The sequence below is a fragment of the Dromiciops gliroides genome, chromosome 5 (genome assembly GCF_019393635.1).
Source record: "Dromiciops gliroides isolate mDroGli1 chromosome 5, mDroGli1.pri, whole genome shotgun sequence".
Lineage (NCBI taxonomy): Eukaryota > Metazoa > Chordata > Mammalia > Microbiotheria > Microbiotheriidae > Dromiciops > Dromiciops gliroides.
The window spans coordinates 265,867,596-265,890,374 of record NC_057865.1 but is presented as its reverse complement, the minus strand read 5'-3'; the positions used below and the strand labels follow the sequence as shown (position 1 = coordinate 265,890,374).

Below are 22,779 nucleotides of genomic sequence, written 5' to 3'. Positions count from 1 at the left end.
AAGTAAGAGGTGCTGAGATAGGGATAAGACATTTGAGAAAGAAAGTTTGGAGTAGCTTCTGTGGAGAGTCAGAATGATTTTGTTGTTGTTGTTGTTCCATCATTTTTGTTATGTCCGACTCTTCATGACCACATTTGGGGTTTTCTTGGCAGAGATATTGAATTGGTTTGCCATTTCTTTTTGTAGCTCATTTTATAAGATAAGGAAACTGAGGCAAATAGGGTTAAGTGATTTGCCCAGGGTCACACAACTGGTAAGTTGGTGAGGCTGGATTTGATCTGAGGATGAGTCTTGCTCACTCTAAGCCTGACACTCTATGTACTGCTCCACCTGGCTGCCCCTAAGGGAATAAATTAGATAGGAATAAAATGATTGCCTTGCTGCAGGGAGAGGTCAGTTGATGTTGGGTCACTGGAATAGTTATGTGGTTTAACAATTACTTGACATGCATTCTAACTTGGTTTTCATAAGAATACTGTGTTTGGTAGTAAAGTGTTCTTAGCTTCATTTTAAAGTTGAGGAACTTAAACACAGAGACTTCACTGATATACCCAAGGCTACATATAGCTGGGGTTTAGATCCAGATCATCTAATTTCAGCATTCAGTAAAAATCATTCTCTTCCAAGATCAACTTTACAGTGATTTGAAATAAAATAGATTTACAGCATATTTGTCTTCAGAATCAAAGTTAATAAGAGCATATTCTTTTGACATTATTAGTCCAGTTGTATAATCTGAGTTGCATATGTGAATTTGTAGCTTGAAACCCTAATTTAGTTTGTTTCTGAGTAGCTACATGCTGCTAGAGGAAATTACCCCAAAAGCAGTATTTGAGCCCAGTGTAAACTTCTACTATAAAACTCCCTCACTCTGCTATTGGACAAAACTTTTATTCTACTTGTAACGATGGTCCAATTGCAAACAGATGTTGTTGATAGATCTTTTTTTCATTTCATCAGAGATTTTGCCTTATAATTATTAATATGGAATCTGATCCAAAATAAATTCCATCAGTGCTCTTCAGTTTTGTCTGCCTTCCCTTCACATCTCTTCCCATTGGCTATTTTAGATCTTGCCAAAGATAACTGCTCACCTGTGTACTTTATCTTCTGTTGCATGACCTTTCCCAGGGTCACACAGCTAGTAAATGTCAAATTCTGAGGCTGGATTTGAACTCAGGTCCTCCTGAATCCACGGCCAGTGCTCTATCCACTGAGCCACCTAGCTGCCCCTCCCTTTAGTTAGTCCTTCTTGACAGTCTGTTCCTCTTTCTAAAGAGACCATAGAGGTCTTTTCCTATGAAAAACAAAAACCTGTCTCTTGATCTCTCTCTCTGCCCCTCTCCTCCCTGTATTGCTTCTCTCTCATCACTCACTCTTCAGAATTCTGCAGTTTAGCTTCTGCCTTCACACTCTACTCAAACTTCTCTCACCATAGTTGCTAAGGCCTACTCCTATCATAAAAGCCCCCTGGCATTCATCCTTCTTGACTAGTCTATGAAAATTAAAAAAAAAAAAAGATAATTTTTTTTTAAAGGGACAGCTAGGTGGCACAGTGGATAAAGCACCAGCCTTGGATTCAGGAGGACCTGAGTTCAAATCTGGCCTCAGACACTTGACAACTTACTTAGCTGTGTGACCCTGGGCAAGTCACTTCACCTTCATTGTCCTGCAAAATTTTCTTTTAAAAAGACAGTTCAGGGGCAGCTAGGTGGCACAGTGGATAGAGCGCCAGCCCTGGAGTCAGGAGTACCTGGGTTCAGATCTGGCCTCAGACACTTATCACTTAATAGCTGTGTGACCCTGGACAAGTCACTTAACCCCAATTGCCTCACTTTAAAAAAAAAAAGACAGTTGACTAGTCTATGGCACCCAGCGTTGATCTCCACCTTCTTGGTACTCTGCCTTGTCTGAAAGGACACAGCAGTCTCTGAAGTAACATATGATGTATGTTGTGCTTTCATTTAGTTCTTTGGAGGCAATGTGACGTTGTGGACAGAGCTGCCCTCTGATCAGATCCTGCCTCAGACACCTTTGCTGTGTGACCCTGACACTCAAGTAGGCAGCTCTGTGACTGTATTGGAAGAGAAGATGCTGACCTGCTTGGGTGGAGGAAGTTTCCTCAGCTGAGAGTTCTCTCTATCATTGAAATCATAGGGCTAGACCCTCTCTTTTATAGCTCTTTACAATGGGTGAGCACCGGTAAGGGGGATTTCCTATGCCATTGAATGCATCCCAGGGCTAGTCCAGTTGCCATTAATTACGTACACACATTGGGATGTCACGGGGTGGAGAGGCCTGGGCTTGGAAGTCCTGGGTTCAAGCCTTGCTTCTCACATAGATGAGCCATGTGACCCCTGGTTATGCACTGCACCTTGAAGGGCCCCAGGTCAGAGAAGCTGAACAGTCACAATCTAGAGGAAGTTCCTTACTAGGAGCTCCCTTTTGTGGGGTTTTCTGGTTTCTTTAGATATCTCGTTTCCACAATTTGAAATATGATCTTTAAGATCTGGAATTTGTCTTTTTTCCTTTGTTGTGTCCTCATAATACTATACAAATAATAGGAAACTAATAAATTTACAGAGGATGATTTTTTTTACAAAGGTTTTGCTTAGTATAGAATATTGAGCTACCAAATAAATATTCCCACCTTAGGGTTAGCTCCTGGAGTAGGGACTATCTTTTGCCCCTCTTTGTAGCCTTAGTATTTAGCACAATGCCTGACATATAATAGGAACTTACTAATAATAATAATGGCTAAAGATTCTGTAGCACTTACTGTGTGCCAGGCGCTATGCTCAACATTTTTTTTTCTTTCTTTCTTTTTTTTTTTTTTTTTTTGCAAGGCAATGAGGGTTAAGTGACTTGCCCAGGGTCACACAGCTAGTAAGGGTCAAGTGTCTGAGGCCAGATTTGAACTCAGGTCCTCCTGAATCCAGGGCCAGTGCTTTATCCACTGCGCCACCTAGCTGCCCCTGTGCTAAACATTTTACAGTTATCATCTCATTTGATCTTCACAGCAACCTTGAGGGGCAGACAGAGGTTAAGTGACCTCCCCTCTGTTAGCCAGCTAGTAAGTGTCTGAGGCCAGGTTTGAACTGAGGTCTTCCTCACTCCAGGCCTGGTGCTGTGTACACTGTGGTTCCTCCTAGCTGTCTCAATTTATTTTCTGACTGGCATACACCCATGGTAACACCACCAATTATTTTTGCCTTTCTTGATGCTTTTCTTCCATATAGTTTGTGGAGAAGTTTCTGTTGGGGAGGAAGAAGGTGAAGGTGAAACTGGCTGGATTGAAGGAGCTGCCATCCTTTTGTCAGTAGTTTGTGTTGTGTTAGTGACGGCTTTCAATGACTGGAGTAAAGAGAAGCAGTTTCGAGGTCTGCAGAGTCGAATTGAACAAGAACAGAAGTTCACGGTCATCAGAGGTGGACAAGTCATTCAGATACCAGTAGCTGACATTACTGTTGGGGATATTGCTCAAGTGAAATATGGTAAGCATCCCAGGGAAAAGAGAGCTTCAGCCCTGGACTTGAGGTATCTCTCGATCTTATTTATAGAATGTCCCTCCTTTGCTTGGTGTTACAGGTGATCTTCTTCCAGCAGATGGTATACTTATTCAAGGAAATGATCTCAAAATTGATGAAAGCTCACTGACTGGAGAATCTGATCATGTTAAGAAGACGTTGGATAAAGATCCCTTGCTTTTATCAGGTCTGCATTCTTTGTAAAGGCTATATTGTTAAGGGCTAAAATTCTGGCTAAACTGTCTAAAATATCTAATGAGTGGTCGCCAATAAATTATAAGCTTTAGCAAGAGTTACGTTTTAAGCATTTATTAAGGAGAATAAGAATTTGGTAAAGAGAGAGAGAAAGGCCTAGATTCCTGTCTATTAAAGGGAGAGCGTATTTCTAGCTCCGCTCTCCACCAGAGTCCAAAGGAAAGAGTGTGAGACCGAGCGCCAGTCTCTTCCTTCCTCCTCCCACTAGCCCGCCTCACTTCCTGACGCCAAAGAAGACTCCTGGTCTTGCCCTCAAAGACCTTCGCTTCATGGGCGGAACTCTTCTACAGTAAATCTCCAGCAGGTGGCTTCATTCCAATCGTTACTATATAAAATAAAAATTGTAAAATGATCATGTTAAACTGGCCTGATTTAAAAGGCAGTGTGGCTTAGTGAATATAGGGGTAGCCACAGAGTCAGAAAAACTTGAGTTCAAGGCACTTAATCTCTATGGGCCCAGCACAGCTCTCTAAAGCACTTGTTCCAGAAAAGTTATTGATCAGCATTGGATACTCAGTTAACAGATATTTTCATGTCATTGAAGATACTAGTATGAAACAAGAAACAGTCACTGCTCTGAAGGAATTGAGATGACACATCCTATACAGGGAAACCACATATACTTAGCAGGGTAGTTCAACAGGGAATTCATAGCAGTTGGCTTGGGTCAAGTTCATGTGGAAGGGGGTGCTTGCTGGATCTGTGTCTCAAAGGAAACATGAAGGCCTCTGCATGCCTAAGGGACAGCTAGTGCAAAGGTACCAAGATGAAAGATGGGGGGAGGGGGGGGGCTGTGTTTGAGGAAGAGGGAGGGGAAAGGAGGGTGGGGTGAGGATGTGAGAAGAAATGTAATCCCAGTCATTTTTTTTCACCTACTTTAAATCTCTGTACTTTTCATTTTTTGGACATGTATTTGAGTGTCTAAAAATGAATGTATCTGGGGGCGGCTAGGTGGCACAGTGGATAAAGCACCGGCCCTGAATTCAGGAGTACCTGAGTTCAAATCTGGCCTCAGACACTTGACATTTACTAGCTGTGTGACCTTGGGCAAGTCACTTAACCCCCATTGCCCCACCAAAAAAAAAAAAAAAATGAATGTATCCAGTTAAGCAAATTCAACATTTTGGGATTAACAGAGACACAAACTGAGCAGTCTCTGCTTAAGGAAGTTTAACATCAAATAGGATGCTCAAAACATGTAAAAATAAATCTGATTGGGGCAGCTAGGTGGCTCAGTGGATAAAGCACTGGCCCTGGATTCAGGAGGACCTGAGTTCAAATCTGACCTCAGACACTTGACACTTACTAGCTGTGTGACCCTGGGCAAGTCACTTAACCCTCATTGCCCTGCAAAAAAAAAAAAAAACACCAAACAAACCTAAAAATAAATAAATGAATGAATGAATGAATGAATGAATGAATGAATGAATGAATGAATGAATGAATAAATAAATAAATAAATAAATAAATAAATAAATAAATAAATAAATAAATCTATCTGATGCAAAGGAGAGATCCAAAGTACTTTAGAAACTGGAGTGAAGGTGAGATTTGTCAAGATGCTAAGTGTTAGAGGTATGACAACAACAAATAAAAGTTCTTCCCCGAAAGGAGCTTCTCCTGTGGCCACTGCAGGATCTCCAGTCATCCATTCCGGCTCCAGGAAATGTCCTTTATGCATATGCAGGCGCTATGTATGAAGTGGTATGAACCAGGCTAGGCCTGCCCAGAATGCCCAGCTGAGTGACTGCTGTTCTCTTCAAGGCAGCTCAGGGCCATGGTGGCTTTTGAACAGGGAAATAAACATGATACCATTCAGGAGATTGTTGTGTGGTGTGAGAGATACTGAAGCTTTATGAATTTAGGAGGATTTTATACTGGCTTAAGTATAAGGAGGCTCTGAATTAGATCTTTGGCATCTTCTCCAGAGGTTAGATTGTTTCTTTCATTCTTTCTTGTTTTAATTTGTATCCCCGGCGCAGCCTCGGACAAAGCCTGATATTTAATGTATGCTCGTTGCTTGGCTGAGTGTGGGTTCCAGAGGACTGAGGCCAGATTGCAAATGTCTGAGGCATAGGGAAGGGGTGAAGAATTGGCAGCTTCTCTGTAAATTTGAGCAGTGAATGGGGAAGGCTGACCCAGGATGCTCACTTGGTCAGGGGAGAAGGATCAAAAGGGGCTTTTTTAGTTTGGGGGAGGATCAACTAGGATTATCACAGATCTAGAGCTGTCAAAGATCTCTGTAGACAGCAAGGCTACCACTCTGCCCACTCATTTTGCAGGTGAAGAAAGTTGATAGTAAGTGATTAGTGTCTGAAAACAGCTTTCCTGAGATATGGATATAGATATATTTATATATAGATTCATATTTGTTATATTGTTGTGTAACTTATTCCACAAATGTTTACCAAACATCTAGAATTAACAGGGCTACTTGGATCTAAATAGAGTAGCTTATTTAATCCTTTTTCATTTAATAGAGATATTAAGTGAGATCTTCACTTTCATTTGCCTTTTTTATATATTCTTTTAGAGTTAACAGTTAATCACATTTAAAAAACTTGTTCCATGAAAATTTTTTAAAGCTATACGAATTGCCAAGCTATTTGTTCTCAAATGTTTCCATTCACCTATTTAAGCTTTTATACAAAGAGTTTCATATCTACCACTAATTTTTATGTTTAACTAATTAGAAAACTATATCACCAATGAAATAAGTGTCTGGTTTGGAGGTACTCCAAATAATTTACCTCCGTTTCATATAAACTCTTAGAGATTAAGTGCCTCCTTTGGAGAGCTTTATCTTGATTATTCATCTGTGAAAATCTTTAGTAATTAGATTTTCTTCATTTTTTAATAAAATATTAGTTTAACTGTTCTTATTTAATAGTATCAAGTTTACAAAGAAGAAACCATATTTTATGTTGTTGCAGGTACCCATGTGATGGAAGGCTCTGGAAGAATGGTAGTTACTGCTGTGGGTGTGAACTCCCAAACTGGAATTATTTTTACTTTACTTGGGGCTGGAGGTGAAGAAGAAGAAAAGAAAGATGAAAAGAAAAAAGAAAAGAAAAGTAAGTACAGTCATTTGGTTTCTTTAAAAAAAAATTGTTTTTATTTATATTTGAAAATGATTGTGGGAGCCGGTTTTGTTTTTAAAATTGCTACAGCAAACATGAAGAAAGTTAGATGGCCTTTTTGGAATTCATATTCTACAAAATGCACAGTACTGTCTTTTGAATATAGAACTGAGGAAAGACTCATTAAACATTTTCATATGAAAGAGGTTTGGAAGGCACATGGGGGGGGGGGCGAGGGGGGCAGTAATGACCTTTGGACCAAAAGCCTGGCTCTTCTTACCAAGGGGAACATCTCTAACCTTAAGCCCATCCCTCCCTGTCTCCATCAGACTGTTCCCACTCATCTCTCTCTCCTTAGTCTTCTGTCTTTCCCTGTTTACTGATTCCTTTTCTGTTGCCCACAGGTCTCCCCAGACCATTAAAAAGCCCTCACTTGACCTTCTTTCCTCCCCCTCCCCCCTCCCACGCTGTCATCCTGTCTGGGCTAGCTTTTCATTGCCAAAATGCTGTCAGCTTTCATTGCTTATACTTCCTTTCTTCTCACTTCTCACCCTACCCTTTGCTATTTGGCTTCAGCGTTCATTCCACTGTGAAACTGCTACTTCCAGACTTACAGTGATCTCCCAGTTGACAACTCTTACTGCCTTTTCTCAATCCTTAACTTTCTTGACCTCTCTGCAGCTTTTTTCTGTTAACTACCCTCTCTTTCTGAATCTCTTCTCTTTGTTCTCATAACAACACTTTTTACTCCATAGTTAACTTTGCTGGATCTTCAACCATGAAACAGGGAAGAAGACCAATTTGGTTGGACCATAGATGAATGAGAGTAGTAAAGGTCAAAGGGTGGGTTGGGGTTAGATCAGATTGTGAAGGGCATTAAATGGCAAACATGGGAGTTTATATTGGATCCTAGAGGTGACCAGGAACCACTGGAGTTTGAATAGAGGAGTGGCCTGTCAGGCTTCATGTTTTAAGAAAATAACTTGAGCAGCCACTTGGAGAATGAGTTGGGGAGAGACTTGAGGCTGGGGAATAAGTTAAAAAAATTGCTGAAGAAAGAATGAATGCATGAGCTCGTGCTAATTTACATTATATTTTATATCCTTTGTCCCTGAAACCTCACTTCTTTGGAATGCTAATTAAAGACAGTGAGTTTGAATTCTGGCTCAGTGCTACCTTAGACAAGTCAAGGCCTCTCAAGGTTGATTTTTAAGTAAGCTGTGGAATAGACAGTATCCTATACAGTACATCAAATGCTCCTATTTCAATATTAAAATGATTATAGGTTCTTTTTGGTGTTAAATTCAGAATTTTTAAAATGAATATTTCATTTAATCTTTTTTTATTGGAATTGTCTAGCCATCTCTGGCAATCTATGAAATCTTATGGTTGTTGTTAAGTCAATCAGCCATAGCTGTAAAATATTGGGGTTCTGTACCATTTAAAGTTACAGTAATCAAAATATTGATCAACCTACACTCAGAGTAGGCTGGGCTTGGGATTTCGGGATACAGGGTTCTTTTCTTCACTAGGTGTTTGACTTCATAGAACACACTTCAGCTCTGGGTCTCAGTGTCCTGATCGGTAGTTAAAACAAGTTGAACTAGGTGATTGCTAGGGGCCCTTTATCCATGTAATTGGACTCTTGGACATACAAGTGTACATACAGCACAAAAGAGTTCTACATGTATAACATCCAAAACTTGCACAGAGTGCAGAGAATTGCAGATAATGAAAGATTGTATTCAAAGAGAGAATGGCCAAGCATAATGCCACAACTAAGCCATAAAACAAAGTGCACTACTACTGTTATGAAAGGGTAATGCTATTATAGGAACTGTTTTAAACTATCGTTTGATAAGGTCGTGTTTAAAAATATTTCCATTTTTTCCCTTACAGATAAGAAACAAGATGGAACTGTTGAAAACCGCAATAAAGGTAAACTTAGAAGGGCAGTTAGTTGCCTTGTCATCTTTAGAAATGCATTTGGTTTAAGTAAAAAATCTCAATCTGTTCTCCTCTTTACTTAACTGTCTTGGCTTAAAATAGCATCTCTAAGAACACATGGGGCAGCTAGGTGGCACAGTGGATAGAGCACCGGCCCTGGAGTCAGGAGGACCTGAGTTCAAATCCAGCCTCAGACACTTAACACTTACTAGCTGTGTGACCCTGGGCAAGTCACTTAACCCCAATTGCCTCACTAAAAAAAATTAAATAATTTTTAAAATTAAAAAAAAAAAAGAAGACACGAAGCAGCCAGCAATGTCTTCACCACCACATTGCCAATAATGGGAATACGTAGGTCAACAAAGGCTATGGTTTTTGAAGTAGTTGGTGGGTCTATTGCCAAAGCCTAATGACTTATCTATATAGCTTGATCAGTGTAAAATGTTTCCTCATAGTTACCTTTTTGGAAATTTGCCCTTAGGCTTATATATTCGACGCTACTTTTAATACATCACCTGCCTATTCCCTACCCTCTGAATTGGCCATGTACTCTTCCCAGCCTATGAATCATCTTCCTTGGGTGTAACCCACTCTCACTCTAGGGCTGCTAAGCACCCTTAGAAGAATTCAGGCTGATTTTACTCACAGAAATTCATGAGATACATTACCTCTATGATATTCTATTCATCAGTCTTTCTCTATTCTTAATCTCATTTCTGTACACCTAATAATCAGTTTTCCAAAACTCTTTTAAATTATATTTTCAAATCTAAACTTAAACCCCAAAAAAGAGCTTTTTTCATATACACAGAACACAAAGAAGAGCATTCTTCATGAAACCAGGAGTTTCTACTTTCCACCACTTCTTTTTAAAGATTTCTATAATAAATTCCACACATTTCTTTGGAAATTTCCATGTTTGTCTCTTCTTTCTTCAGACTTTTCTCTGTTCTTTTCTGTACATTTTGTAAACTGTGACCTTCTTTTTGAAGAAATCCCTATTGTTACTCCCTCTCCCCAATTAAAAGGGGGGGGGGATTCTTAAATTCCTACAGTGGCCATTTCCACAAACAAAAGTCTCTGTCTCTTGAGTCCAGCCCTTTCTGACTGCAGGGCAGTGGCCGACTTCATCTTGGGCCCTCTGCAGGAGTGGTTGCTCATTGCTTTGGTCAGTGTTGGGGAGGCTTTCAGAGTTGTTTTTCTGTGCAGTGTTGTCATTGCATCAGTCTTTCTCCTGCTTCTGCTCACTTCGTTATCTTCATCAGATTATAGTCCCAAAGTTCTCTGAGATGATCTTTCATCATTTCTTATGGCACAATACTATTCCATTTCCTATATCATAGTTTGTTTGGACATTCCACAGGTGTTGGGAACCCCTTAGATTGCAGGCTTTGACTTTTCCCTATTTTAATCCCTTCTTCACAGGATGTTTGTTTTTGCTTGGTTCTGTTTCTTCCCCGGCATTATCTTCCCTCTTTGGCCCCCTCTCCCTCTCCCCACCTGTTTCTCTATTGAATTTGGTGTATTTCAATACCAAACTATATATGTCTTTGCTGTCTTTTGGAGTGATCAGCCTTGTTTGGCCTTGCTTTGAGTCACCTAGGTTTCTGTGCTGACCTTTCTCCTGGAGTTAAGGCCCCCTAATCTTTGAGATTCGGACTTCTAGGGACCTTGGAGTCATGGAGTGTCCTAACCTAAGTGCTGCTGCTCCTACACAGGTTGCTGCTTCACCTGATGGGCTTCCAGCATCCCGTGCTGTGGATTTACAAGCACTCTGGGGCTCTTCCAGGGAGCCCTCCTCTGCTCTTCCTGCCTTTGGACCAAAAGCCCTGCAGGGTACACGTGTCTTTGGCCCGCCCTTGGTCATGCTGGGAGGCTGCTGGCTTGCTTGCCTGAGCCGGCTCCGGCTTTGCTGGCAGCTCCTTCTCCTTTGGCCTGCAGACTTCTGGCTGACTTTGGTGTCGTTCTGTGTTGGAAGAAATCACTTCCTGTAACATCTCACTGAATTTCTTGGTTATAATTCAGCCTAGTGCAATGTTGAGGTTTTCGTATGGGTAGATAAGGGGCAGCTGATCTGCTTGCCTCCTTTCAGGTTGTGAGCTTGGCTTCACCTCCCAGATCTTTTCTTCTCTTGCTTCCAACCAATCCTTCAGCACACTTGATTAGAAAAGTCAATCCTAATTTACAGAGATTTGGGTCAGAATATGTAGAGTCCTTCAGCTTCCTTTTGTCATTCCACAAACCCTCTCATTGTCCAAACTCTGTCATTCTTTCCTACAGTCACAGTGGAATTTCTACTACTGACTCAGGATACACCCTTTCTTTGTGCCTCTGATCGCATAACTTCCTTTTCCTCATTGCATTTTAAATTATTTACTCTTCTCTGGCTCCTTCTCGTCTACTTATAACCTGCTTTGTTCTCTGTGGTCCTGAAAAGGAAGGCCTTCTTTTGACCCCAACCAGCTATTTTCCCTTTGAAAAGCTGTTGGCAACCTGTATTTCTGCTTCTCACTCTCCACTTTCTTATTAACCCCCTGCCAATGCATGTTTGCCCTCACCAGTCTTATAAAACTGCTTTAAGATCGCCAGTGCTCATCTAATTGCCAAGTCCAATAAACTTCTAAAAATCCCTAATCCTTCTTGGCATCTCTCTAGCTTATTTGTAATAAATATATTCACTCCTTTCTATTGGAAATTCTTTTCACCATCAATGCTATATTCTCCTGGTCTCTTTCCTCCCCAGTCTGGACTCCTGTTACCTCCTTTTCTTCATTGTTTCTTAATAGTGGTCTTCTCTTAGGGTCTGTCCCTCTCTCACATGTTCATACCATTGACTTTGGTGTCTGTCATCTCCAGTTAGTTACTAGGAGGAACTAGGGAATCTCACACTGGAGACAAGAAGGTTGAAGTGGGATGGAAATGTCATCTTCAAATAATTGAAGGGCTTTTTTATGGCCTCTGAGGACAGAATGAGGAACAACAGGTAGAAGTTTCCCCAAAAAAAGAAAACTCAGGCTTAATGTAAGAAATAACTTCTAACAAAACTGCTTAATAGAAAGGCCCATCTTGGGTTGGGTTGCCTCAAAGGCCAGGGAGCTATTTTTGTACTCTGGAGTATTCTTCTTCCAGGTATCATTTGGCTGGGTAACCACCAAAGGGCAACAAGTGACAGTTTCAGAAAGGCAAGCTTGGGCTTACAGGGGAAGGAACTGACCTCATGGTGGATGACTTTTTACTGGGATATGTTATAGGAGGGACTCGTTTTTGGATGTGAGTTAAATTAGACGGTCACTGAAGCCATTTCAAACTCTGAAGTTCTGATTTTACAGTGGCTGCCAAAATAATGTGACGGTCAGGTGACCGTCACCCCTCTTGCTCAGAAAATCCTAAGGGTTATTCAAAGCCCTCTCTGAGCTGGTGCTATAGCGGCCTGCCAGGCTTATTTCCTTTCCTGATACACTTTCGCTGAATATGGGACAGTCTCCCTTCTGAACATTCACTACTAATTGCTTCATGTGATCATTCCAGTATGCTTTTCATACCTGTGTGCATTGATTACATTTATTGAGTCTCTTTTTTGCTTATTGAAATCCATCACTTCCTGTAGGTAGCCTTTTCCCATTTAAATTCCTTTCCCTCACCTTATTAATGGCCCTTTTCCTTAGGACTTAACAGATAGCATTTTGTTTTTTAATTGTTCAGTAGACTTAAATAATATTTGTTTTATCCTATTAGACTTAAATAGGATACTATTCAAGTGACTTCTGGAGGTGCAGTGTCTTAATAGACGTGGATTCCTTGAAGTCATATCTCATCTAAATGTCTGCATATAATAGTTGCATAATAAATGCTCATTTATTGTAGTTGGTACAGGGGGAATGGGTTATTGATCAGAACTCAAGCATTTTCTAAATTTCTACAGATTATAAGAAATAAAGATTCTATGAGCACATAAATGTTATCAGCGATATAATGCTTTTTAAATGTATGTTTATTTTTGATCATAGCAAAAGCTCAGGATGGCGCAGCCATGGAAATGCAGCCATTGAAGAGTGAAGAAGGAGGAGATGGGGATGAAAAAGATAAAAAGAAAGCAAACTTGCCAAAGAAAGAAAAGTCAGTTTTACAAGGGAAACTCACAAAATTGGCAGTTCAAATTGGAAAAGCAGGTATGAAGTAATGGAAAAAATAAGATTTTTTTAAACAAAGCTTTGACTGTTTTCTTCCTTTTAAAAATTGCTTGTTTCACTTACTGGAGCCAAAGTTCTATGTTGAGTGTATGGATAAAAAGTAATTTAGGGGGGCAGCTAGGTGGCACAGTGGATAGAGCACCAGCCCTGGAGTCAGGAGTACCTGAGTTCAAATCCGACCTCAGACACTTAACACTTACTAGCTGTGTGACCCTGGGCAAGTCACTTAACCCCAATTGCCTCACCAAAAAAATAAATAAATAAATAAATTTTTTTAAAAAGTAATTTAGGAAGGACATACCTATTACACTAATTTTTTTTCTCTTCAACTCGAGGTGATAGGTGAGTATAGACTTTCTCAAAAGTCTTAGTGCACCTGTGTAGGCACTAATTATATTGAATTAAAATGAGATTGCACCATTTTCTGCTTGGTTTGTAATTGAGACCCAACTTCGCATAATGGCTGGGTTAAGGAAGACTGGGTTTAAGCTCTGCCTCTGAGACACACTGATAATATCACTATGAGCAAGTCTTCCTTTTTTGGGTGCCCAAGGGCACTGTCTTAAGACCTTTTAAGTTGCAGAAGAGTGGCTGCTGTGCATCATAGAGCTAGCCCTAGCCAGGAAAGGAACCTCAGAAAGGTCATCGCTACAACCTGCTTTCCTCAACCATGAGACAGCATTGGTCCTCTCCCTTGCCACCCCCTCTACCTGGGTACCTCTTCCCGGACTGGGCCAGGGTTGGCACGGAGCTAAAAATGCCATTTCAGTCCCTGATTTGGACACATTGGTTTATGCCATGGTAACATACTGTGTTCCTAGCCCCGGTTAGAATCTTGAAAATATTTGATATCAAAAGAGAGACCAAATTAGAGCAGATGGATGCTTAATGCAAAACTATCGTAATGTCATCTTTGCATATGAATATTGCATGAGTCATTTGAATAGTGCTTTGGGGGTAAAACACATTTTTTTCTCAGGGAGCTCACTGTTTAGAAGGAAAAAAACTGCCAACCAATTTTATATAAATGTGTGTAGTTGGATGCAGTAATTCAGAGTTTTAAATGGAGGGATGGGTTTGAACTAGAGACTTGGATCTAAGAGAAGATTTCATATTACCTAAATATGTGACTTACCTTTTAATGGTATGCTAATGAATCACAGTCTGGCTTTATTTTTATTTTTTTCTTTACAGAAAGTTTGAAATTCTACTTTGGAACAGAATAGTCTTAAGGATATATAGAATATGGAATCAGTTGTGTTTGTACTAACAGTCATGGTGTGCAGGTTATCTAAAATTGCAGATAAATCATATATAGAGAACTTTATGTATTGAAATGCATTACAATATAGAACACTTCCCAACCTATCACATAATGAAATTATTTGAAAAACTTTATTTCAAGAGCTGCAAAGAAATTTAGCTTTACCATGTATTTCTCCTACATGCTCAAGAGACTTTTGCTCTCTCAGCTGTTTTCTCTATCATTGCTTTCTGGAAAACAGAGGAGACAAGTAACTTGCTTTAAGGAATTGCTCCCCTTCCTTTTGTCTCTAAGCAGTTTACAAAGTGCAAATAAACTGAACAGAGCAGCAGAAATCCAAGAAAAATAGGTTAGAATGGTTTCAAGCTTTGAAGCTTAACTTCCACATCACAGGGTAAACTTAGTGTAGAAAATCCATGTTAGAAATCAAGTTGGCTGTATTTTTTAAATGTCTTGTTTCTTTAAGTAATTTTAAACCCTTCTTCTTTTAAATGAAAGGGCTATTGATGTCCGCAATCACAGTTATCATCCTTGTGCTATACTTTGTAATTGACACATTCTGGGTTCAGAAACGACCGTGGCTTGCTGAGTGTACACCCATTTATATACAATATTTTGTGAAATTCTTCATTATTGGAGTCACAGTCCTGGTGGTAGCAGTTCCAGAAGGTCTTCCACTTGCAGTAACTATCTCACTTGCTTACTCTGTGAAGGTAAGTGCTGCAGTCATGATTCAGAATTGATCAGTCTTCTAAAATGTATTTGCGCAAGATTCATAAATCATGGGGCAGCTAGGTGGTGTAGTGGATAAAGTACCTGCCCTGGATTCAGGAGGATTTGAGTTCAAATCTGGCCTTAGACACTTGACACTAGTTATGTGACCCTGGACAAGTCACTTTAATTCTCATTGCCCTGCCCAAAAAAGAAAAAAAAAGATTCATAAATCAAGTTTACCCTTTTCCTTTAGACTTTGAATCACAGGACCTGAACCTAGAGCTTCCAGAAACTTTAAAGGTCATCTAGTTCAGCAGTTCTCAAAGTGTGGTCCCTGGACTGCTGGTAGTCTCCCCAAGACCCTTTCAGGGGAACTATAAAGTCAAAACTATTTTTATAATAATTTTTTAAAATATTCTAAATACGGCAGAACAATAGCTATAATTCATATAAATGTAAGCTCTTTGGGAGAGGGGCCCCCTCACTATTTTTTAAGGTTGTGAAAGGTCCTGACACCAAGAAGTCTGAGAAGTTCTGATGTGGCCCACTCTTTGTCCTCCTCCTACCTTCATTGTACATTAGAATGGCTATGACTAGCCCAAGGTCAGCAGCAGAAGTTAGTAAGTCCCAGTGACTCCCAAGTTCACTGCTCTTTCCTCTGTGATCTGCTGTCTCCCTGACACATAGACACATAGACACATATTTCAAAAGGGTTTTTGACTTCTCAAAATGTTTTTAGGAATCTGAGAACTCTGAATAAGGCACTTTTACCTTGGGCTTTTTTCCTCTTCATGTTGAATTGGACTCTTAATGATCTGTTTGGAAATGTGTATTTTATGTCCATCTAGAAGGAACCTTCAAGTATTGTCCTAATAGGCGAAACAAGCACTGGGGTTTCCCAAAACCTGCTGGGGTCTCCTCTGGGAGATGTTCTTATGTTTGCCACAGAATCATTACTGTATCAGAGCATTATAAAGGTTAAATAGATATTGTAAAGAAGTTGAAGTATTATAGAAACACCAAATGCTTCTCTACTAAGAAAAAAGAATATGTAGAATTGAAAAAAATTGCTTTAAAATTCCAGATTCATTCTTTACTTTCATTGTGGACCTTGTAGCTCTCACGTTTTCCTGGTAGGTATTCTTACAAACCAATGTTGCTTCCTATCTTATGGAACCAACTGGAATTGTAAAGTGTCCTTTGCTAAAGGGAAAGATTTATGCTGAAAGAATACTCTTCCTCCCCTGATTCTCTCCTAGAACTTGCTATCTCCTACACAGTAATCATAATTCCCTTGCATTATAGTTAATTATGCCTTACTCCTACTAGCTTGCATGTGCCAGATAATCAACAGAAATCCAGTCTCACTTATCTTTGTACATACCACAGTTACATACATTAGTTAACAAATATTTGATAAATCAAAAAGGATTAGTTAGAAAGAAATCTTTGTAGCCTAGATTTTTTTATTAGAAAAAATGCTATACGTATATTTGAGACATGAACAATTATCACTTTTTCTCCTTAAATTTAAGTGATAACAGTGTGCTATTTTAACAACTCTAACTCCTGCCCTAGTGAATCTATAATTTATAATATTCTAAAATGTTTATAGTAAGTCCTGACATGGGATGAATCTCCCTTTAAAATTTGTTTTAAATATGTTTATTCTTCTATTGCTATGAAATGAAAATGGGAAAGATGATGAATTGGAGATGTAATTCTATTCTACTTAGGATAGGAAAGTTAAATTATTAATTAAGGTTTTAGACATCTGAGCATTTAAACTAATCCCAGTGTTAGTCTAATGTACACGGTCATTAAGGAGATTGACTTTGTAGGTGAGCAGAGAAAAAAAAGACAGCAAATTAATGCTTGTTATTGAGTATCATGAAAGGAATTTTAAACCATTTTCCTTCAGAACAAGGCACTTTTATTAAAGAGTTTTATATGAAGTATAGTTCCCATAATTTTTCCAAGCTTTCTTTGATATTTTTCTTCATGGTATATATGCTGTTATTTAATGTAACTTTTTCACACCAATTAAACTTAACTGAATTCTGTTATTTGTACAAGGTCAGTCCTAGAAATTAAGCTCGCACCCCAGAAGTCGAGTGCGTAGCAGGCAGTCTGACGTGCGCAGCAGGCAGACTGACGTGCCGTAGCTCATGCCATTGGTCTCCTCCCCAAAAGGGTGGTCCTTCAGTTATCCTAACCGACTGTTAAAAGACTTTCATTTTTTTTTTACCACATTTTTAATAATTGTCATCAGTAATTATTTGCTGTATATATGTTTTGGGGCCAAAGACCGAGTTAGAAGAGAAGAAAAATCCTGATTAAGATTGAAAGATTTGAGTCATTTTTATTTATTTCTCACAGAATAACTGATTATAACTTCTCAAATAAAATGCCCCATTCTTGCCTAACTCTCTGAAACTTAATATGTATTCTGAGTTTATTCAAAATTTATTAGTAAATTTTTATGGGTCTGCAACCCTTTTGACCCCAGCAAATCACATAACTTAATTGGCTATGTTCTCTTAGATGATTTCACTGGTATCCCAAACTGAACTAAACTTTTCTCACAGAAAAAACCTTCCCCTTTTTCAAGTCTGTCTTCTCTATGAAACAGCATTCACCTTGCTACCCACAAAACCTTCCTTCCTAATTCATTGCCCTGATTTTCACTCCTCTACTCGAAAAACCTATGCCTGTGCCCTGAAAAGACCTCCCTCCACTGCCCTCCTGTTTTCTCCCAGTACTCCATTCTACACAGGCCTGCAGGGGATTCGCTTGGCCTAACTCAGGCATCGTCTCCAGTCTGGAAAAAAGCTTTCTCTCACTAAGTTAAAAGTGATCTGGTCATCCCCCAAATGTCCAGCATATAAAAGTCTGTTTGTATTATAGGATATGGATTTTAGAATTTGAAGGGATCTTGAATGGGTTTCCAAAAAACTGATCTTTTATCCGGACGGCTGTAACAGCTTGCTCTTTATTCTCCTTACCTTTACTCTTAACACTCAGCTAATCTGTTCTTCAGATAATTGCCCAAATAATCTCCCTAAGATCTGAGTGTGATCTCTGCCTTAAACCCTTCATTAGCTCCCTATTGCCCTGTGGATAAAATACTCAATCCTTAACCTGCCTTCCTCCATCCCTCACATATCTAGCTCTAGATTACATTTGCACATGATTCTCTTTCCTGCAACTAAACTCCTCATTCTTTCCTGAATTCGACATTTTGTTTCTCACCTCCATGAGGTCACATAGACTATGTCTAATTCCTGGAAGGCAATTCTTCCTCAACTCCTGCCGACTTTCAGGCTCCTGCCTTTCTTTAAGACAGGCTGAGCCTCGCAGTGAAGTGATTTTCTGATTGCTCTTCCACTCCCCTCTTCCCCCTTCCTCTCTCGAATATTAAAATATAAGTTCCTTGACAAGGGCAGTGATTAGTAACTATATTAGGTGGTGGGGTTGGTACCTTTGGCTCCTAGAAGTATGCCTTTCATATAGTAGGCAATAATTATTGAAAATCAATGTTTTGGGGGGCGGCTAGGTGGTACAGTGGGTAAAGCACCGACCCTGGATTCAGGAAGACCTGAGTTCAAATCCAGCCTCAAACACTTGACACTTACTAGTTGTGTGACCCTGGGCAAGTCACTTAACCCTCATTGTCCCGGGGGAAGAAAAAAAAGAAGAGAAGAGAAATGTTTCACTAACTGAATAAGAAGCATGAAAATTTAACATATAAATGTCTTGGGAGGTTTTTTAAGCTCTAATGGCTAACTAGCCAGATTGACTTCATACAAGGACTGTTAGTGTAAATGTTTGGTATTATGCAGCTATATCCTTTTCTAGTTTGGGGAAAAAAATAAAGTTGCATCACAATATTGTATCAACATTCCATATAAGAACTTGGTTTTTTTGGTTTAAATATAATTTTTTTACTGGAAATTTCTTTGTAAAGTTCATCACAAAGTGATGTGAACTTGTACACATGAATTTCTTTTCTCCAGTGTGTTCAGGGTCACTTATATACAAAATTAAATAAAATGGGTTAAGATACCAAGAAATGAAAGTAGGTTTTTAGGTAGTAGTGAATGATTGATGCAACAAAAAACCAATATTCCTCAATAGGTCAAGTTGCCTCATTTGTCTTTTGGTATTAAAGTTTTTCTGTGTTATTTGATAGTGTGTACTTAGGGATATTAAATATGGCTATGTTTAGTTTTTCTAAGTGATTAAATTTATTCTTTTTGTTTTTTACTCATAGAAAATGATGAAAGATAATAACTTAGTAAGACATCTGGATGCTTGTGAAACAATGGGAAATGCCACAGCCATTTGCTCAGATAAAACAGGAACACTGACCATGAATAGAATGACAGTTGTCCAAGCTTACATAAATGAAAAGCATTATAGGAAAGTTCCTGATCCTGATGCTATTCCAGCAAGCATTTTGTCCTGTCTTGTAACTGGAATTTCCGTGAATTGTGCTTACACATCAAAAATATTGGTAATGCTTTTTATATACACGTATATGTTACATACATGTATAATGTATGTGTGTGTCTGTGTATGCATGTGTGTGTGTCTGTGTATAATTCTTAAAAGTGAATTTTTAAATGTATATTACACCAGGCCTAGTGATATTAGGAACAGGCTAATATCACATTTGCACATTTAATAGGATTATAAATGTATAGCGGAAGGATCTTTGAAGTCCTTTTGAACCCTACTCCCTTAGTAGTAAATAAAAGAAAATGTATGGTATTGTCATCTATGTGTTTTAAGAAGTTGATAACCCTGCTTTCTTAAAATTTAAAGACAAGTAAATATATAATCTGTTCATTTGTCTTTTGATAGGTTTGTTCTCATAAATCATAATATTTTCCATTATTTACATTGCTAATTTCTCAACCTTTATTCTTAATTTCACCAGCTAAAAATTTTTGTTTGAAAGTAGTGTATTTAAAAGAAAAAATGCATTAAAAACTCACTGTAATGATATTTGCCATATTGTTGGCTGGATATATGAATCTGTCTTTAGACTTTATACCATCTTCATAAACTGCCTCTTGGACACAGTAAACTACAAATAACTCACCTTCCCAAGGAGTTATTTAGGTACTTCCTGTGCCAAGATGGCCAAGGGAAGTAACCCTCTGGAGCTCTCCCAGATTTCCCCTCCAAACCGACATAAAACTGCCTCTGGATTGTTCCAGGAGCAGGGAAGCAGCCCACCAGCTCAGCAGGAAGGATCTGTCTTACTTGGGTGGGAGGGAAGTAAGGTCCAGGAGCAGCAGCAGCAGCAACTTCTGGACTCACAGCAGGGGGCCTGGAGCCAGGCTCTGAGCCTGGGGCAAATTACCAGCAAGGCCATGTGCAGCATAGCAGGGACCCTCACCAGGCACCCTACAGCTAGCAGAGATTGCCAGGGACTCTTTGACCCCCAACTGCTGAGCAGTAGTGAAGTCCCACCCGAGACTGGTCAACATCAAGTTCCCACCGCTGTGACTTCCAACCCTCAGCAGATCACAACAAAATTACCCTTTCAGGGCCTGCTAGCAGAGGAACTCGGTTACCAAGGAGTCATTTAACTTAATAAAGCTTATTATTTCTATATCAAAATGTAAACACAGTTATTATGAATAGGAGTGATAGACTAAAGTGCAAAAGATGTGTTCTACTTTCAGCTCTGACAGTTGCTAGCAGTTTTAGCTTATTCTGAAAATGAGACTGTAAGAATAAAGTGTTACTTTATTACCTGTCTAATTGTTTTACTGAATGGTATTCCAAGTAAGATGCTTATATCATCTATATTGAAATGAAATTTATCATGAATTTGTGAATTTATATGGTACTCAATAGCAACTTTTGTATTCTTTGAAGATTTGAGAACTTTTGACAAAAGCTTCTGTTATTTTTAAAAATAATAACCTTTTGCATTTCCTTCAGCAAAGAAACAAAGATATTTAATGAAACTAGGTTCTGATTTTTTTTCCCTTCTCTTACAGCCACCAGAGAGAGAGGGTGGGTTACCACGTCATGTTGGCAATAAGACTGAATGTGCCCTGCTGGGACTTGTTCTGGATTTAAAACGAGATTATCAGGATGTAAGGAACGAAATCCCTGAAGAAGCTCTGTACAAAGTCTACACATTCAACTCAGTTAGGAAATCCATGAGCACTGTCTTGAAAAATTCAGACGGAAGCTACAGAATATTCAGCAAGGGAGCATCAGAGATCATTCTTAAAAAGTAAGATCGGGGAAGGACTGATCAGGTGCTGATTATGGTGACGTGGTGTTGTGTGAATCACTGGGTCAGTGCTGAGTGTGTGCATCGGTTATTTAATGAGACCTCAAAGCTGCTCCCTATGTGTCAGTACTTCAGTATTTGCTATTCATAAATTCACTATATTGTGTAAGGTCCGTCCAGAGACGTCAAGCATATAGCCCAGAATGATCCTGAGAGTGGCTCAAACCAGATTCAAATGTCAGTGGGAAACATTTAACAAGATAAATACAGCAGAACACAGCAGGTAACATCACTAAGCGATTTTCAAAGTCAGTACGTACCCGCAGAGACCTTTATGTAGAATTTAGTGGCTCCCGTACATGTTTTGGTCTGTTTTATAAATGCTTGTACCTCTTTCTGATATGAAATGGAAGAATCTAACCAGCATCACATTGGTGATCTGTTCTTAGTTGGACAGCCACATGGGAATTTACCTTTTTACCCAAGCTACTATTTGAAGATGTAGCAATAGGATTTAAGACTGTTGAGAAGATAAGATAAAACCTCACTCATTATTATGGAAGAAATATAAGCTGGATACTTTAAATTTTTAAAGGTACTTTTGCTCACTTTTCAATAATACTTCAAAAAGGGAAATATTTCAGAAAAATCAGTATCATTATCAGAAAAGCCACTAAGAAGATGTTGAAGTTACCGATCCTTATGCCTGTTTCTTTCCTCTCTAAAATTTGAGGTTTTTCTGTTCACATATGTAGAGTTTGAGACTACCCGAAACTCTTTAAGAAACATTTATAAGACATACAGAAGAAGAGTAGGGTGTGTGCACACAGCCACACCCACCCACACCCACCTGCTATACCTATTGTTTGCTGATTGAAAAATAAGCAAATATAGCAAGATATAGCTTTAAAGACTCTTCCAGAAAGCTGTCTCCCATGCATATGGTAAAGTCATATAAAATTCTATGACAAATGAAGCATGATAATCTTCCCCCATTCCCTTTTTTTGGATGCTCTGTGTGTCAGCATTTATTTACTAGAGTCATGGAAAAAGTCCTGAGCTATACCCAAATAAATGAGCACTCCATCTCTGGCAATGGAGAAATTGCTTCACATGGTTGCCTTGCTTATACACCAATACGCTTCAGATTTTTATGGGGATTGGAGCTTAGGAGATAAGCCTAAACAGTTACCTGATGCTTTTGGAGAGATTCAAAACTAGATTTTAATGCAGATCTTTATAACTCCAGGGCCAATGCTCTGACCATTAAACTATTGTAATTGCATTTAATAAATGTTTATTTAAATCACACGTGCTTTCATGCTCCTGTTTGGGGTGATACTGTGATGATTTCATTTTGTTCTAAAGCCCTATAAGGCATCCTCAATGAAATCTGTGATCACTTGAAAGAGGTCAGCTTAGCCTTCCCTAATGGAAAATAGAACTGGATTGAGGCTCTAGGTGTAGGGTATGTGGTACTTTCATGTGAGAAGTTGGCAAAGGATTTCATGATATTGAATAGAACAAACTCTAGAAAGATTCA

The 22,779-nt window shown here is 39.1% G+C and overlaps 1 protein-coding gene across 5 annotated transcripts in view; it reads left to right on the top strand.

Moving 5' to 3' along the window:
• The window catches only part of ATP2B1 (ATPase plasma membrane Ca2+ transporting 1), a 140,124-nt gene that overhangs the window by 93,461 nt on the left and 23,884 nt on the right, over positions 1 to 22,779 (top strand). For all 5 annotated transcript variants that reach the window (XM_043967260.1, XM_043967257.1, XM_043967258.1 and 2 more), the window contains exons 4-11: positions 3,240 to 3,494; positions 3,589 to 3,714; positions 6,716 to 6,856; positions 8,762 to 8,800; positions 12,817 to 12,978; positions 14,762 to 14,976; positions 19,251 to 19,493; positions 20,995 to 21,236. In XM_043967260.1, the coding sequence (XP_043823195.1) occupies positions 3,240 to 3,494; positions 3,589 to 3,714; positions 6,716 to 6,856; positions 8,762 to 8,800; positions 12,817 to 12,978; positions 14,762 to 14,976; positions 19,251 to 19,493; positions 20,995 to 21,236 (1,423 nt within the window). The remainder of the gene's footprint in view (positions 1 to 3,239; positions 3,495 to 3,588; positions 3,715 to 6,715; positions 6,857 to 8,761; positions 8,801 to 12,816; positions 12,979 to 14,761; positions 14,977 to 19,250; positions 19,494 to 20,994; positions 21,237 to 22,779) is intronic.